The 19214-nt window shown below is 43.9% G+C and overlaps 1 protein-coding gene across 2 annotated transcripts in view; it reads left to right on the plus strand.

Annotated features, from left to right (window-relative positions):
• Positions 1–1529: 1529 nt before the first annotated feature.
• MARCHF9 (membrane associated ring-CH-type finger 9) overlaps positions 1530–19214 on the plus strand; it is a 132233-nt gene continuing 114548 nt past the window's right edge. Inside the window, exons 1-2 of one of the 2 annotated variants that reach the window (XM_075591598.1) lie at positions 1530–1776; positions 2005–3386. In XM_075591598.1, the coding sequence (XP_075447713.1) occupies positions 3054–3386 (333 nt within the window). In that variant the 5' untranslated portion in view covers positions 1530–1776; positions 2005–3053. The remainder of the gene's footprint in view (positions 1777–2004; positions 3387–19214) is intronic. The other variant, XM_075591597.1, reaches the window with a different exon arrangement.

The following is a 19214-nucleotide window of genomic DNA, read 5'->3' on the forward strand; positions in this document are numbered from 1 at the left end:
CCTTTGTATCTAAAGCCCTCTCTCGCCTTAAACCTTTCTCACTGACTGCCCCAAACCTCTGGAATGACCTTCCCCTCAATATCCGACTTGCACACTCTCTATCCACCTTTAAGACCCACCTTAAAACACACCTGCTTAAGGAAGCATATGAATAGCTCCATGACTTATAATTAACACCCCATGCATTAACCTTGGACCCTTGCAGACACACTTATCAGAACGCCCTCCTACTGTGTCTGTACATTCTCCCTACCAACAAATTAGATTGTAAGCTCTACGGAGCAGTGACTCATTTTCCTAAATGTTACTTTTATGTCTGAAGCACTTCTCCCCTTTAAGTTTTATTTATATTATTTATTATTTATATGATTGTCACGTGTATTACTGCTGCAAAGCGCTATGTATATTAATGGCCCTATATAAATAAAGACATATATACATACCAGCCTAACCCTAATATACCAGCCTCATCCTAACCCTAATATACCAGCCTCATCCTAACCCTAATATACCAGCCTCATCCTAACCCTAATATACCAGCCTCATCCTAACCCTAATATACCAGCCTCATCCTAACCCTAATATACCAGCCTCATCCTAACCCTAATATACCAGCCTCACCCTAACCCCAATATATCAGCCTCATCCTAACTCTAATACCAGACTAATCCTAACCATAATATACCAGTCCCATCCTAGCCCTAACCCTAAAATACCAGCCTCACCCTTACCCTAATATACCAGCCCCATCCTAACCTTAATATACCAGCCCCATCCTAACCATAATATACCAGCCCCATCCTTACCCTAATATACCAGCCTCACCCTTACCCTAATATTACCCTAACATACCAGCCTCACCCTTACCCTAATATACCAGCCCCATCCTAACCTTAATATACCAGCCCCATCCTTACCCTAATATACCAGCCCCATCCTTACCCTAATATACCAGCCTCACCCTTACCCTAATATTACCCTAACATACCAGCCTCACCCTTACCCTAATATACCAGCCCCATCCTAACCTTAATATACCAGCCCCATCCTTACCCTAATATACCAGCCCCATCCTTACCCTAATATACCAGCCCCATCCTTACCTTAATATACCAGCCCCATCCTAACCATAATATACCAGCCCCATCCTTACCCTAATATACCAGCCTCACCCTTACCCTAATATACCAGCCCCATCCTTACCCTAATATACCAGCCCCACCCTAACCAGCACTCTCCGAGATCCAATAATCTGGGAGGAAATCATTGTCGGCCATAAAAGGGAGATGGAGAAGATTATAGACCCGGCTGCCAGGTAAATAGACACTTCCTTATTGTAATTGTTATCCTGTGTCCTTGCAGCACTAGCCGCTCACACCAGGCAATGTGCATCCTCTCCATTTTCACACAGTGACAGCCCAGAACAGGTACAGCAGCAAGGGACTGGCTGCTCCCTTTCAGATCTCCCGCCCCACTCCCACTCCCACGTGAGTGAGCACGTCAGGTCCCCGAGATCCCTCACCCAGCTGCAGATGCGCAGCACAACCGAGGATCACATCCCAGCCCCGCCACACAAAAACATACTCTCTACAAAAAATGTTTTATTTAACATGCCATACCGGAAGAAGAAGCCATATTTATCCAGCCCTCAGCTCCTAGCCATCCATTTCTGCCACTGCTGATTGCAATAAATACACACCTATATATATTTATTTTATTTTCATTTTGCTTCTGTGTGTATAGAATACACCACTTGGACCCACAAAACTATGAGTGGTAAGGATCCATGCATGACATGAATATGTATAAACATATGTATGTGTATATATATATACACACACACACATATATATATTCTTTTTATTTTAATGCAAAAATTGATGTAGAAATCAGCAGGGGACGTGAAGCAGCATCTTGCTGCCTAAATGGAAGCTGTTTTATTAATGCCATAGGTATTATCCATGTATTATTAATCCGTGCATCGCACTTCTAATCTACCCATAGTCTTTGTTTCACAGTGAGGTGGCTTCACAGCAAGATGCAGCGATCAGCCGCTGGTGATGCGGGTCCCCCGGCTGGATCTGGGCTGGGTGGATGGCCAGGCAGAGCAGGCTGGGGATGCTGAGAGCTGAGACAAAAGAGGAGCCCTGTGTGTTTCACCCGAGGAGAAGGAAGAGACAGCGAGGAGGGGGAGGAGGAGGGAAGACTCGCCGGCGGGAGGAGATCCACCTTGCTACTGTATCCAGATTCGTTGCCTCTCTTTTTGTCTTCATCAATGGATTATACAGATCTCTTTTTGCTTGGTGTTTGGGCTGGTTGATTTGCCCGGATTGCATGTCCCCCCCCCCCCCCCAGCACCCCCGCACCCCCGCACCCTCCTGCTCATTGTTCACTCCGGGGAGCAGGGAAGGGGCTGCTCTCTCCCTTCACATGGCAGAATGGACAGAGGGATCTGGTTACCCCAAGCCGCCAGGTTCCCCCTTCTCCCTCCTCACCCCACATCCACGTTGAACGCTTCCTCGTACATTGCATTGTATTTTAACCCCTGCCGTCCCTGCGCCTTGCCACATCTCCCCTGGATTGGAAGCAGCAGCTCATTCCCCACACCCTGCAGGCACCTTTAGAGGTGTTTCTGCTCCTGGCCTTAGGGTTGCGCACCCCCCACCCCCCCACTCCCCCAACAATTAACACTTGCCACTGCATGTGGGGTTAATTTCATGTTCCCACCCTAGACCATCAAACACCCTCACGTTTGGTCCTATTATTGTTTGATTTGTGCCTCCGGATCCTTTGTTTGCCCCTACCTTTGTTTAAGGGATCTGTGGCTACACCTTATTGCTCCCCCCCCCCCCTCAGACCCTCCTAAACCACAGCGACCTGCCCTTAGCTAACCCCATGCAGCGCACCCTCCTCCCTGGCACACGGAACCACAGGAGGGAGATCAGCAGCCCACTTGCATTGGGTCACTCGGTACCGGAGTCCATGCCTGCGCTACTGGGACCTGCCTCGGTGTGCGCTGGGTCTCACCGGACCCCTGGCCCCCCGGCCGGTGAATGATGTTTAAGTACCGGCTCCGCATGTTCTTCAATGAACTGAAGGTCCTGGTGCTGACCCGACCCGGGACACCCGGGCGGAGCGAGCCGGAGCCGGGCCAGGCCATGCGGGGGCTCGGGGTGGGGGGCTGCGGGTGGCCGCCCTTTGCGGACTGCTCCTCCCGGGATGACGAGGAGGAATATTATGGGGCCGAGCCCAGACCCCGCAGCCTGGGGCTGGAGGAGAAGGACGGGCGGATTGGGGCTGCGCTGGACGCCGTGTCCCTGGGCAGCAGTATCGATAGTGGCATGAGGACCCCGCAGTGCAGGATCTGCTTCCAGGGCCCTGAACAGGTGAGAGGGTATTATTATTATTATTATTATTATTATTATTATTATAGAGGGTATCCTGGGCACGGGAGGTTTGCTATGTGTCTGGAGCTCTGGGTATGCCAGACCTGGGGGTCATGTTCAGTGCAGTGTAGCTCGCAAGAAAGTCACCTGAGGTAAAGGGTCTGGGGGAGTTGGATCTGAAGATGGATGTCCAAGGTGATGTGCCACCTGGGGTTGTGTGTCTGGGATCTCACCTGAGGTTACATGTATGTGACATGTTTTTCTCCTTTTGTTGGGTGTCTGGGATATTAGGGTGTTTTTTTTTGGGGGGGGGGGGGGGATCTGATCTAGGTCTCCAGGATTTCATTTGAAGGATTGTATCTGGGATCTTCCAACTGGGCATGTTTCTGGGATCTTGCTTAAGGCGATATTTTCAGGATATCATAAAGGACTAAGGGGTATGTTTAACAAAGTTTCCCAGCTCCACAGCTAATGCCGGATTTTCCAAATGGGAAATAAATCCCCCTTGCTTTCAATTGCATTACTTTGCTTATGGATCTGATGCAGTTTAGAAAAGAAAAGTACTTTGATTGGTGGTCACTACAGAGACTGTGGTTCTGAGATCTTATTTTGAGGGTAAGTGTCTGGGATTAGAGCAAATAGTGAGGGGCTTGTGACCTCACCCAAGGAGGTGTCTGGGATCCTAGGTTATGGGTCTGAGATTTCACTCACATGAGGATCTGTGTCAGGGACCTCACTCACCTAATGATTTTAACTGAAGATGTGTGTCTTAAATCTCTCACCAATTGATGTTGTGTCTCTGGGATCTCTCACTTGAGGCTTAAGATCTGGTATCTCTAGATTTATGTCTGGGATCTCTCCCCAGATGCAAATTTTCTGAGATCATGTGAATGGCTGTTTCTGCGATGTGACCAGAGGGTTTGTGTTCAGGATCTTATCTAAACACTGTGTCTAAGATTTTGTCACAGGCATTATTTTTTGACTCAATTATTTTCAGGGTTTCACGACTACATGTTTGTCATCCAACCTCAAGATGTTTATTGGGATCCCCACTGAGATTTTTTTTTCTAGGATCTTACTTTGAGGCTCAGGCCCATAGTTAGTAAATTGTGGTATGAAATAAGACACCTTCTGTTGCCAGAAGACAATTTATGGCCTATTGAAATGTGTGTTATGGCACCAATTAGTAAATATGGGCATTAGCATTCTGAGATTTCAATCGAGCTTGAGGGTCTGCATTCTCAGACTTCAACTGAGGATGTGTGTCTGGAATCTTCATCTATATTTAGTACCTGTGCCTGAGTTCTCATGAGTGCCTATGATCTCTTACCTAAAACGCGCCAGGGATTTTGTAACTTGAATGCCACTGGAATCTAACCCAAAAATATCTCATCTGATGGTGTGTCTGGGATCTTATCCGAGAGTGTGTGTCTGGGATCTTACTCAAGGGTGTGTGTCTGGATATTATGTGAGTATTTGTATCAGTGATCTCATCCAATGGTGTATGTATGGATATTATGCAAGGGTGTGGCTTTTTAAAAAAATCTTTTCCGAAAGTCTTTGCCTAGGATCTTATCTGAAGGTGTTTGTCTGGGATCTCATCCAATGGTGTGTGTCTGGATATTATACAAGGGTGTGTGTCTGGGATCTTATCCGAGGGTGTGTGTCTGGGATCTCATCCAATGGTGTGGGTCTGGATATTATGCAAGGGTGTGTGTCTGGGATCTCATCCAATGGGCTGTAGCTGGGATTTCATCCAATGGTGTGTGTCTGGGATCTCATCTGGGGGTGTGTGTCTGGGATCTCCCCAGAGGGTGTGTGTCTGGGATCTCCCCCGAGGGTGTGTGTCTGGTATCTCAGCTGAGGGTGTGTGTCTGGGATCTCACCTGATGGTGTGTGTCTGGGATCTCACCTGATGGTGTGTTTCTCGGGGATTTGACCTTAATGCCACTGGAATCTAACCCCAAACTATCTCATCTGACGATGTGTGCCTGAGATCTTATCTGAGGGGTTGTGTCTGGATATTGTGTGCGGTGTGTGTCTGGGATCTCATCCAAGGGTGTGTGTCTGGATACTATCCAAGGGTGTGGGTCTTGATATTATTTGATGTTGTGTGTGTGTGAATCTCACCGAGTGTGTGTGAATCTCACCCGAGGGTGTTTGTGGGAATCTTGCCCGAGGGTGTGTGTGTGATAGATAAAAGTTAAGCAACTCTAAGTGGCATCTCCTTCATATAAAGAGAAACTCACATAACCCTACTAATGTCAGCAGGGATTGGATACCAACACATTTAAAGCAGGGCCATTAGCAGAAATAAAAGTTGGGCAACAATAAAGTGCCGTGATGCGACATCCATTATTACTTCTGTTAAAGTCAATCAAGCAGTTGTGTGATAACCACAAACACTCATCAAGAATTAGGAGCCCACATGGCAATCTTTAAAGTGCTTACTTGTCATACAGTAGCAGCAAAGCTTCTTATTCGTTTTAAATTGAAATACATTTTAAAATGCATTATTCTGCCATAACGAAATAGTCAAACTAAAATAGGTGAGTACAGGCATACCCCGCTTTAACGTACGCAATGGGACCAGGGCATGTATGTAAAATGAAAATGTACTTAAAGTGAAGCACTGCCTTTTCCCACTTATCGATGCATGTACTGTACTGCAATCGTCATATACGTGCATAACTGATGTAAATAACGCATTTGTAACAGGCTCTATAGTCTCCCCGCTTGCGCACAGCTTCGGTACAGGTAGGGAGCTGGTATTGCTGTTCAGGACGTGATGACAGGCGCATGCGCGAGCTGCCGTTTGCCTATTGGGCGATATGTCCTTACTCGCGAGTGTACTTAAAGTGAGTGTCCTTAAACCGGGGTATGCCTGTAGAGACGGAAAAGGAAAGAAGTGCATTGCAAGAGTAAATCTCGTTGGGATTTTGTACACTCCAGCACCACATTTCTGTTTGTATTTTTCTTAATCATATTACAATATGTCTTAGTTATACACGTGGATCTGTAATTAGAGTTGTAATATAACTGAATCAGTAAAAAAAAAAAAAAAGACACGGTGGTTATAGTTGTTTTATCTCTTGTAGTAAAAACTTGGACAGCATATCTATCCTGCTGCAGAAGAGCGTTGTTATTAGAAACAGAGATAGGAGCAGGAAGATAGAAACAGAGATAGGAGCAGGAAGATAGAAACAGAGGTAGGAGCAGGAAGATAGAAACAGAGGTAGGAGCAGGAAGATAGAAACAGAGGTAGGAGCAGGAAGACAGAAACAGAGGTTGGAGCAGGAAGATAGAAACAGAGGTTGGAGCAGGAAGATAGAAACAGAGATAGGAGCAGGAAGATAGAAACAGAGGTAGGAGCAGGAAGATAGAAACAGAGGTAGGAGCAGGAAGATAGAAACAGAGGTAGGAGAAGGAAGATAGAAAGAGAGGTAGGAGCAGGAAGATAGAAACAGAGGTAGGAGCAGGAAGATAGAAACAGAGGTAGGAGCAGGAAGACAGAAACAGAGGTAGGAGCAGGAAGACAGAAACAGAGGTAGGAGCAGGAAGATAGAAAGAGAGGTAGGAGCAGGAAGATAGAAACAGAGGTAGGAGCAGGAAGATAGAAACAGAGGTAGGAGCAGGAAGATAGAAACAGAGGTAGGAGCAGGAAGATAGAAACAGAGGTAGGAGCAGGAAGATAGAAACAGAGGTAGGAGCAGGAAGATAGAAACAGAGGTAGGAGCAGGAAGATAGAAACAGAGGTAGGAGCAGGAAGATAGAAACAGAGGTAGGAGCAGGAAGATAGAAACAGAGGTAGGAGCAGGAAGATAGAAACAGAGGTAGGAGCAGGAAGATAGAAACAGAGGTAGGAGAAGGAAGATAGAAAGAGAGGTAGGAGCAGGAAGATAGAAACAGAGGTAGGAGCAGGAAGACAGAAACAGAGGTAGGAGCAGGAAGACAGAAACAGAGGTAGGAGCAGGAAGATAGAAAGAGAGGTAGGAGCAGGAAGATAGAAACAGAGGTAGGAGCAGGAAGATAGAAACAGAGGTAGGAGCAGGAAGATAGAAACAGAGGTAGGAGCAGGAAGATAGAAACAGAGGTAGGAGCAGGAAGATAGAAACAGAGGTAGGAGCAGGAAGATAGAAACAGAGGTAGGAGCAGGAAGATAGAAACAGAGGTAGGAGCAGGAAGATAGAAACAGAGGTAGGAGCAGGAAGATAGAAACAGAGGTAGGAGCAGGAAGATAGAAACAGAGGTAGGAGCAGGAAGATAGAAACAGAGGTAGGAGCAGGAAGATAGAAACAGAGGTAGGAGCAAGAAGATAGAAACAGAGGTAGGAGCAGGAAGATAGAAACAGAGATAGGAGCAGGAAGATAGAAACAGAGATAGGAGCAGGAAGATAGAAACAGAGGTAGGAGCAGGAAGATAGAAACAGAGGTAGGAGCAGGAAGATAGAAACAGAGGTAGGAGCAGGAAGATAGAAACAGAGATAGGAGCAGGAAGATAGAAACAGAGATAGGAGCAGGAAGATAGAAACAGAGGTAGGAGCAGGAAGATAGAAACAGAGGTAGGAGCAGGAAGATAGATAGGAGCAGGAAGATAGAAACAGAGATAGGAGCATGAAGGTAGAAACAGAGATAGGAGCAGGAAGAAAGTCTTCAGTAGAACTCGGGGGAAAAAATGGAACTGTTCTCCCCAAATTATTGTCACACGCTGGTCTTTTCACCGCAACAAACCTCTCACAGGCTAAATAGATTTGGAGATCTTAAAAGATACAGTACTATTTAAAAAACATAAATGAATGGCGTGAAGGATTCATTTGGACCAGCTAGTCTGTCTCTGTAATTAAGAAAAAAATGCAGTTGGATATTATGAGCGTGTCTAAAGAATGAAGTGATTCTGCATGGACTAGTTAGTATGAAAAAGAGTGTTATGAAGTGCGCATCTGGAGCACTTTGCCATATTAATTTGAAGCAAGTTATACATAGTTCAGACTTTTTCTTGTTCACTAATTTATCTGAATTTTGTTTCAATTTAATGGAATATTAATTTAGGCACCTTTTATATGATTAACATACAAACGGGTGAATCATCCGATTAACCCTCCAGGCGCTCAGAATATAGCATAGTCCTGCTGGTGCAAGATAAAGATAAAGTAAATCTTCTAGACCCAGGCGATACAGGCAGACTCAGTGAAGGAAACCGCAAGCCAGCAGGAACTTCCAGGCCGAAACGCGTAAAGAGGACTCGCTTGCACCTTGTGCAAATAAAGCTTATTTTTATCCCACATCAGCCTTCATCTATTTTTGTGCTGTGCGACGCATCTTTCTCTCCTTGAGAAGTTCCTTTACTTTTTATATGATTAAGTCCATTTTGGAATGAATCTCTGCTGAAGATTCACTATTATTCACATTTTACTATTAGACTGTTGGGATCCCTAGGCGGAGATTATAGAGCGCGCGCCTGTTGCCTGAGTGATGGGTGCACTAGGGCTGGAGGCGATAGGGAGGCGTGGCGGACGCGTCACCAGGCTGGCTTGCCCTCGTTGGCTGAACTGCACACGTGACGCGGCTGTTGCGCTAAAATACAAAAAAAATTGTCTTTTGAAAAATCTGCTGCACAGTCGCTCTTCAGCGCGCATTATGGCCGGCCCGTATAGATTTATGCATGTTGTTCACACAGCGTGCGGAATCGCATGCACCGTCACCCACACTATCATCGCGGCCTAAGACTGTAGTTGTAGGATCTTACTTTGAAGATTAGAAAGAAGTTGAGGGACCTCTCCTGAGACTGTGCCTCTGGGAACCTACGTAGCTGAGACTATGAGATTTAAGTAGACTGGGGATCTGTATCTGAGATTGCACTAACCTCGGGATCTGTGGAATCTCACTCACCTGAGGATCAATATTTAGGTCTCACTCACCTGAGGATCAATGTTTGGGTCTCACTCACCTGAAGATCAATGTTTGGGTCTCACTCACCTGAGGATCAATGTTTGGGTCTCCCTCACATAAGGATCAATGTTTGGGTCTCACTCACCTGAGGATCAATGTTTGGGTCTCCCTCACCTGAGGATCAATGTTTGGGTCTCCCTCACCTGAGGATCAATGTTTGGGTCTCACTCACCTGAGGATCAATGTTTGGGTCTCCCTCACCTGAGGATCAATGTTTGGGTCTCACTCACCTGAGGATCAATGTTTGGGTCTCACTCACATGAGAATGTTTGTCTAGATCATCTGAGTATTTGTGTCTGTGATGTCTCACTTGAGACTAAGGCCTAGATCCACACAGCTGTTAAGTCACTTAACGTGACATTAACCTAATGTAATGTCACAGTAACACTTACTGTGTACTTGCAAATGATAATAAAGTAGTAACATTAAGTTATTTTTCCTCCTGAAAAGAGCATTGCAGTAACTAAAATATCTGTTAGTGATAATGAGATGCAAATAGCATGCAAATGGACTGTTACCATAGCATTGCATATACACAGAAGTCTGCTCAGATTAATGTGGGGACTTCATGTTACGTTACTTAGGTCATAGCTACATTGGGTGTTACTCACATCTAGGCATGAAATATGGATTTTACGTGGTCTGGATGGGTGGCACCACAGATTTAAGTACAGGTTAGCCAACATAGTATTATTTTCCCGTCATTATTTCCCTCTCCTGTCCTCTCTTTTTCAATTGCAGTTAAAACCCTATTTTAGGGTTTGGATCGGAGTGACGCTAAGACACAAGTAACGTCAGATCATTGAAAGATAATGCAAAGTTATGCTACACTAATGTGATGTTAAGCCTATGCTAATGCAATGTAGGAGCAATCATAGAAATAAATGGCACACCACTGTTAATTGAGAGGTGTTGGGTCTGAGGAAGGGACACATTAGTCCTGAAACGTTATCTGTACTAAAGCTCTGATGCTGTGAACACCTTTATTGAAGTTTTTCAAAACTCAAATCAAGTCTCCTGTGTGCTCCTCCTTTCCTTCATTTTTGTGCCTAATGCAATGTAGAACGGCTGTTATTTTTGCTTATTATTAGCTTTTAGTATACGTGTTAACCTCAGGAAATATAATGTCCATTCCTGTTTTGGGTTTTGTCATGTTTATTAATCCCGATTAAACAAAGCTTTGTGGATCTAGCCCTAAGTGTCTGGTAACCCAAGCCAACATCCCATTAACAGTAACGCTGTATCAACTGAGGACAATAATGTAACATTAAGGCGTGTTTTATTCCATAAAGAGCATAGAATGAACTATAATGATGATAGTGATAATGAGATGCACACGAGGCATTTATATATCATCTTCTGTGCATTAAAGTCTGTTATATGTAACGCTGGGACTTACTGCTACATTAGTCAGGTCATACCTACATTTGGTGTTACATCTAGACCCTGAGATGGTGCTTTTACAGCATCTGTGGGAGTGTAACTACAGTTAGGTAAACAAAAACACTTATTTATCTCATACCCAAGTTATTTCCCTCTCCTATCCTCTCTTTCTTAACTAAAGTTAAAGACCTACTTCAGGATCTGGATTGGAGTAACTGTAAAACATACGCAACACCAGATTATTAGAAGATAATGCAATTTTATGCTGCAAAACTGTGACATTAAGCCTATGCTAATGAAATGTAGAACGGCCGTTGTTTTGTATATAATTTGCTATGAGGATATGTGTTAACCTCAGGGAACATAATGTCTGTTCCTGTTTGGGGTTGCGTCATGCTTTTAATCCTGATTAAACAGAGCTTTGTGGATCTAGCCCTAAGTGTCTGGTATCTCCCATATAGGAGTTAACTGCCATTGACTGGAGTTAATGCGATACCATGCATCAGTGCTTAGTGAATCCCGGCAAAAGGGGAGAGACTCTTGGATCTCCCAGGACAAGGTGCACTAAGCACCATTAGGCTAATTAACGTGATGTTAAGATAAGTTAATAACTCCACTAAGGACAATTGTGTAACATTAAGCCATGTTTTCTTTCATACAGAGCATTGCGTCAACTATAATGGATGTTAGTGATAATGAGATGCACGTGATAGGCAAATGAGGCATTTCTATACAGTATTCTCTATGCAGTAAAGCAGTGTTTTTCAACCTTTGTTTGGTTAAGGAACCCCAGAATTCGATTGTGAAATTATGGGGAACCACAGCCCTCACCCCCTTCTCTCGCCCACCCTCTCCTCACACCCGTCTTTCACCCACCCCTCCCCATCTCTCGCTGCCCCCTCCCCTCACACCCATCTCTCGCTCCCCCTCACACCCGTTTCTCGCCGACCTCTCCTCGCACCCTCATGTCTCTCACACTCCCTCTATTACACTCCCCCTCACACTCCCTCTCCCTTAGTCTCACTCTCTCTTCTATACACACACACACTCCCCCTCTCACTTACACGCACACACACGCTCCCCCCTACACACCCCCCCACTCAATTACACACACACTCCCCCACTCACTTACACACACACTCCCCCACTCACTTACACACACACTCCCCCACTCACTTACACACACACACACACACACACACACACACACACACACACACACACACACACACACACACACACACACACACACACACACACACACAATCCCTCACGCACTTACACACACACACACACACCCTCTCTCTCTCTCTCTCTCTCTCTCTCTCGCACACACACACACACACACACACACACACACACACACACACACACACACACACACACACACACACACACACACACACACACACACACACACACTCCCCCTCTCACTTTCACTTACACACACACACACACACGCACACACACACACCCTCCCCCTCTCACTTACACACACACACATGCACACACTTCCACACACCCACTCCCCGTCACTTATGCGCACACACACAAACACACTTTTTACTGGAGCTGACAGCGCGCTCTTACCCGATCCTTCCTCTTCCTCCTGTTAGCCGGAAGTTGACGCGACTTCTGGCGCTGGCAGGAACAGGGAGAGGAAGGCTAGCAGTGACTGGGCAGCTGCTGCTGTAGAGCTCGGAAGCCACCGGGTCACTGCTGCGTGGCGTGCCGCCGGGCCTGGGACAGCTGGGAGAGTTGTCCCTGCTCTCCCCCCTGGCGGCCGCGGAACCCCTGACGGGTGCTCGCGGAACCCCGGGGTTCCTGCACTAAAGTCTGTTAAGGTTAACGCTGAGATGTTATTTAAGTCATAGCAAAACTAGGGTTACTCAAATCCAGACCCTGAAATACTGCAGGGCTTTTGCATTGTCTGGATATGTGTAACTCCACAGTTAGGCATGATTTAAATAAGATACTGTTATTTCCCTCTTCACTTTTGTCTCTCTCCACTCCAGCAAGGCCCGATTTCAGGGTCTCAATAGGAGCAACACCATGGCATGCATAAAGTACCTTATTTGTAAGATAATGTAATATAATCCCACAATAATGTAGGCTAATGTTAACTCTATTCCAATTACATGAATTTTGGCCGTTGTTTTTCCATATAATTAGCTGTGTGGATGTGGCGTTAACTCAGGGAACATAAGATCCGTTCTTGATTTAGATGCCTCTACAACCTAGAATCCCCAGCACATAATTACATTATCAAGCTTCTATTGGGTCAGTTTCTTTTGGTGGCTAAAAGCTCTCTCCTCTTGAAATTGTATTTGAATTCTGCTTTTTTTGTAGCCAAGTTCATAATGATAAAATTTTGAACATATTACAGTGGCCACATCCATGACCCGCCTTTTAGTTTTCCAAGATCATTTCTAATTTTGTACACCTGTCACCACCCTTTTACATCTTTGTGTCATTTTGACAATGGCTCATTTTAACATGCAAACCAGGGATTCCATTTTTGGTCATCAACGGGGACCAAGAAACTTGACAGGGTGAGAGCTCTGTGCTACCGTACCTCCCTACTAGAGCCACACTGTAAACGATCCTTTGGGGTACAACCTGCAGCTGCCAGAGAACAGCCCTGGAGAAACTAATGTAATCAGTTGGCAGCATCAGTGCTGTCACTCACTGCAACAGTTGTCAATGTTACTCCCTCTTTGTGCATTCCACATCCTACAGTATTATGACCACAACTTTCACAACACGGCAATGAGGGGAGCCCTTAGGCAGACCGCAGGATTTTAAAGCAGAGCAGAGGTGAGAGAGAATGGGGAGGTTTAGAAAAGTGGTAAGCAATAATAAAGAAAAAGGTGAACATGTTGGAGAGAGATAAGGCATAAAGTGATGGAAAGGGAATTTAAAGCAAATTAAAAGAGAAAAAACAGGAGGCCTAAGGAAACGAGTATGGGAGGCTGAATGGGGAAAATCACCTTTATTCTAATTTCATTAAACCTTTTTAGTGACAGAAGCGCCAGCAACCAGACCCATGTGACACTGAAGAGGTTGTCATAATAATTTTAAATAAGTTATTATTTTATTAGTTTGTTTTATTCTGGTGAATGAAAAAAATGTTGGCTAGTACCGACGGTTCAAAATGTTTTCTTTCTTGTCACAATAAAGGAATGGAAGAGGGCTGGCTTCAAACTAATCTGTGATCACCTTGATTTCTGTTAACTGAGGCTCGCTGTCCTCTATCCCTCAACAATCTATGCTGGTTTTTCTTATTACTGTACTCCAGTGGTCCTGCGCTACATGTACAGGTTAAGGTTCCTGTTCTCTTGACCTAATTTCTCACATCCTAGTGATATAAAATCTGCATCCGAGCCAATATGCAGTCCACATCCACGTATACTGGTTCTCTCCCTGTACAGTGCAGTGAAACTTTACAGTTACAGATATAGGGAACCATGTCCTTAGAAAACAGCTGGCTGATGTGTGGGGCAAAACTGAGTAGTGCTGATATAAGCAGACTATGTTGAAGCGTTAAGTATTGATATTTAACAAGCAAACCATGGAATTCCTTAGCCTGTTCCTGTGTCCTCTTGTTAGTATTAACTATTTTCTTTCCTTATTATCATGTTCTGTCATTGCTTTTCTCCTATGACAATATTGTCCCATCTATGCTAGAAGTGCCAGCAATACATTGGTCATAACAAATAATCACAGGCATTTATTGGAAAATATTTAGTACTTTCCATTGTTGCTCCATTTGGTGAAATCAGCAACAGTATGGTCAACATCTGCTGCAAGCTGCTATTTTCAAACAACTATGAAACCCCATGCGTGTATTCATTTTTTTTTTACTTTTGTGGATTAATAATTTTAATTTTTAGTTATAAAAATGTTTTACCAGGAAATAATACATTGAGAGTTGAGAGTTACCTCTCGGTTTCAAGTATGTCCTGGGCACAGAGTTATAACAATACATGGTTACATTAAAGAACAGAGGTAATACAGTCAATTCACAGACATTTAATGGACAGATCGAGTTGGAAAATTGGCAACGGGATAAAGGGCTGGTGAGTTACAGATTGAAATAGAGAAGCTTTAACATCACCAAACATCAGCCAACGGCAGCAAATGGTTTACACCCTTTAGCTGCCCTTCGGCTAAAGGAGACTTTATCATAGATTTTTACACCATATATATTTATTCCCCATTTATTGCTATCCCAAAGGGAGAAGCGCAGGGATTCACTTTCTGTTTTTCACATTTGTATGGCCAATCCCTTCGCCAGCTGCATGCTCCTTACATGGAGAAGCGCAGTGATTATATATTTGTTTGAAATTTTCTGTTGGGCCGAATTAAATCCGTAGCAGCACGCTCCTAGAGGGCACCACTATTAGGGTGTTATTAATGTATTTAGCCAAATCACCTGCAACTGCTTATTGAGCAGCTTTTGGGAGGCCAGACCCTCCTTTTTCAAGATATATAATCAACCAGTATGGTCTCTGTATTTTCACTATTCACTTTACTTGCAAGCTTCTATCTGAACAAGCTCCTCACCCCTACCACATGCAGCACTTATCATCTGAGATCCGATTTCAAAAGACTGTCCATGGTCCCAAGGTTCAGCAAAGTATCCATCCGCTCCTCCTTCTCTCACCGTGCACCCCACAACTGGAACAACCTACCGGAGACTCTCACAGCCGCCACCAGTCTAAGTTCTTTAAAAACTAAAGCTGTCTCACATTTTAATCTGCTCTGTAACTGTTACATACGCCTATAATATATATTATCTAAACTGTGCATGCAATGTCTTGTATATAATGTATACCCTGTTCACGTAATGTAACTATGTATTTGTAACCATGTATTTGGCATTATAACTCTGTGCTCAGGACATACTTGAAAACGAGAGGTAATTCTCAATGTATTACTTCCTGGTAAAAACCTTTTATAAATAATTAAAACTTAGCTTGTGATCCACATTAAGGCCGGGTCCCCAGTGGTCATGGCGGTGCACGCGCCAGACACTCACCTCTATTCAGGCAGGCCCCGGTAGCTCCTTCTGTATGTGCTCCCCTCCCACAATGGCACATCCGCCAGCAGGGAAGACAAGAATTTTGTGTTTCTGCGACGCGATCACGTGCTCCGTGGGCAGCCAATGGAAGGGCAGCTATGCCCCGCCATGGCCACGCCCCCATCTTGGCTACGCCCCCTGCACATTCCATCACTCCCCTACAGACCGCAGATCATGGCTGTAATCTGTGCATGTGCAGCCAGGCACACATGCAGCAGTAAGCACTGGGGCCGTAGCCTGAGGTTGACAGGCCAGCTTTGCTCTCAATCTTTGTGAGGATAGAAATGAATTGTAAATCCAAAAAGAGCCAGCCGAACAATAGGACCTAGAGCGATCCTTACCAGAACCCCTAAAACATTACTACAGGGTCATATAAATATCGTCACAAGTAACAGCTAAAAACAATCTGCACTGCAAGATAAAACCTAAGTAGCCCTCAAGACAGATGTGTTTTATTAATCCTGTTTACTTACTATGACTACAGCTCTGTTTAAAAAGCTGAAAGACAAAGCATCTTTCAGTATTCTGTAAGGCTTCTTTTCTATGTCAAGGAAGCCCTTCCCTGTGATGGAGTATCAGCCTATTCTAAAAAAAAAAAAAAAAGGCCCAAATGCTTGTTTTTGATATTCAAATATAAGATGACGACATCCTAATAGTGGACAAATGGAACATTCTTAGGAGGATAGGTATCAACTATTTTCATCTGTGTGAAATGTATGAAGCTCACAGACATATGCAAAAAAATATCATAAAGAATTTATTATTACAAAAAAACAACTCCGCACAAAAGTATATCAAAACATTCAAAGAACACAATGCACAAGTAAAGTACCACTGTTGCTAATATTTTTATATACTTTTTTTGTGGAATTGTTGTCTTTTTATTGTAATAATAAATTATTTTTCAATTTTATTGAGGTTAGCGCCAACTTAGACCTGGTAGATTTATTTAATGCAAAGACTGCATCAGTTATAGGTAAAAAAACGGATATATCTCATAATAAAATTGCGCTATCACCTCCTCTAATGCCTCCTATATCCACTCCTCAAAACTGATTGGTGCATGTGAAGTACAACAGGAACACAGCATCTTGATACATGAATGTAAAGTGAGGCAGAGTCAAAATGACACAATTTGCACCTTTTTTGGAGCAATTAATCAGTTTGCGACACCTGATTCTAATTCCTGTAAATCTAAATTCTAATCAAGCTTTTATGAGTTGAGTTATGAGTCACTTTGATCATTCTGAACATAATTACCCCTCAAAGTTACAGAGCATAGGGTTTTAGTGACCAGAAACTACTTTTTCCCGTCTATTCCATTGCCCTTATCCCTTCCATTGCCCTTATCCTGGTACCTATGTATTCTGGCTCCTACCTATCCCAGCAGGGTCAGGGCATGCAGCAGCAGTGTTGGAGAGAATAACACGCAGATCAGATATGGCACTATATAAATAAAGATATACATACAAACATACATATATTCTTTAGAAGTAATTCTAACAGATTTGCGTTTCAGCTTCTGTTACTGACAGGCTGTCTCACTCATTTACAGTGTACAGCAATTAAGTTTGTGTGCCATGCGAATTCACTGGTTTGTAAGATTGAGTATTGGCAGACCGTTGAGTTTCAATTTCAGGTTTGCAATGGGCAAAGTCCTGGAATCAGGTAACAAGAGAGGATCTAAAATGCGGAAATCTTTCTTTCACTAGGCAGGCCTACTATATTCAAAATCCATTTAGGAAATAAATGATAAAGGTTTCTATGTTACCCAACTGACTCAATATTGACTAGCTGCAAAGTTAACTTTGGTGACCTGAGTAAGTCAGCTCACCAAATTTTATGGTCCCAAGTTCAGAGTACTGGATATACCTTCGTTTCTACTGATTGGGATACCCACGGTGTTGCTAATTCAACATGGAAAAAGTGAATGAGATGGAAAATGTATGTCTCTTACATTATTGTTCAGTGTATGTGCTGCACAGTTAACCTTTCATTTGTTCACCTCTGACTTTGTTAGCATTGTTCTAAGTCTAGTGCGTTCAAAAATATTATTGCAATCAACCTCAGACACCCCTTCTCTTCTCCTTGGGGACTTCAACTGCCATATTGATGACCCCTCTCCCTTGGGCTTGTCACTTTCTCTCTCAAGCCTCTTCTTTTGGTCTTCACCAATGGACTGCAACCAGCACCCACAAGGATGGCCACTACCTGAACTGGGTTTTCACAAAAAAAACTTCTCTCTGATTTCTCCTTTTCCACCTTTCCTCTCTCTGACCATCACCTCATCTAATTTACTCTCTCTCGTTTACCTCTTCTTGACCTCCATGTTGCCCTCATTTCTGCAGATATTTGTTTTCCATTAATCTACCAGCACTTGACTCCACTTTGTGCTCCTCCCTCTCTTCTCTCTGCTCTGCTACAGACTCTGACAACCTTGTCATGAACTACAACTTTGCCCTATCTTCCTCTCTTGATCTACATACCCACTTTTTCTTTGTTGTTCTCTTCTAGACCCAGACCTTAGCTAAATTGCCATTCAGACATGCTTTGTTCCTGTACTCGTTCCTCTGAACGCCTCTGGAGGAAATCTTCCACTCTCGCAGACTTCCTTCACTACAAATATATCCTATCCTGTTTCAACTCTGCCCTCTCACAGACTAAGCAAACCTACTTTTCTTCACTAATCAACTCTCATGAGTCTAACCTATGCCACCTCATCTCTGTCTTTATCTCTCTACCTCACTGCATGTTAGCTGTTTTTCTTCCTCCATTTCACGTCAGGATTTTGCTGACTACTTCAAGATAAAGGTGGAATCTATTTGTCAAGGCATCCCCTCGTATCCTCCCTATAGGAGATCACACAAGCACTCCTCAAATTAAAGCTAAGCAGCCAATGTGGACATGACTTACTGCAATCTAAGTTCCTAAGACTTGGTGCCCCAGCCATTGCCAAACCAATTGCTTCCATAGTCAACTCTATCCTGTCTGCAGGACATATCCCTAAAACCTAGAAAACTGCCAGAGTTGTCCTAATCTTCAAAAGTGGGGACAAAAACACTGTCTCAAACTACAGGCCAATCTCTCTGCTCTCAATACTATCCAAAGTCATGGAAAAATGTGTTCACTCCCAACTAAGCGATTACTATACCAAGATAAATTTTCCTAGCCAATTCCAATCTCGCTTTCACTCCAAACACTCCACTGTAACTACCCTCCTAAAAGTTTGCAATTAAATCCAGTGTGGAATGGAACGGGGACAACTCACTGGTGCAATATTCCTAGATTTTGCAAAGGCTTTTGATACTGTTGATCATGTTATGTTGCTTAACAAACTCCAGTGCTCTGGAATAGGGAAGCATACTTCAAACTGGTTTTATTCCTACCTATCAAGTAGATCCCAACATGTGTCCA

Source organism: Ascaphus truei, chromosome 3 (assembly GCF_040206685.1).
Source record: "Ascaphus truei isolate aAscTru1 chromosome 3, aAscTru1.hap1, whole genome shotgun sequence".
NCBI lineage: Eukaryota > Metazoa > Chordata > Amphibia > Anura > Ascaphidae > Ascaphus > Ascaphus truei.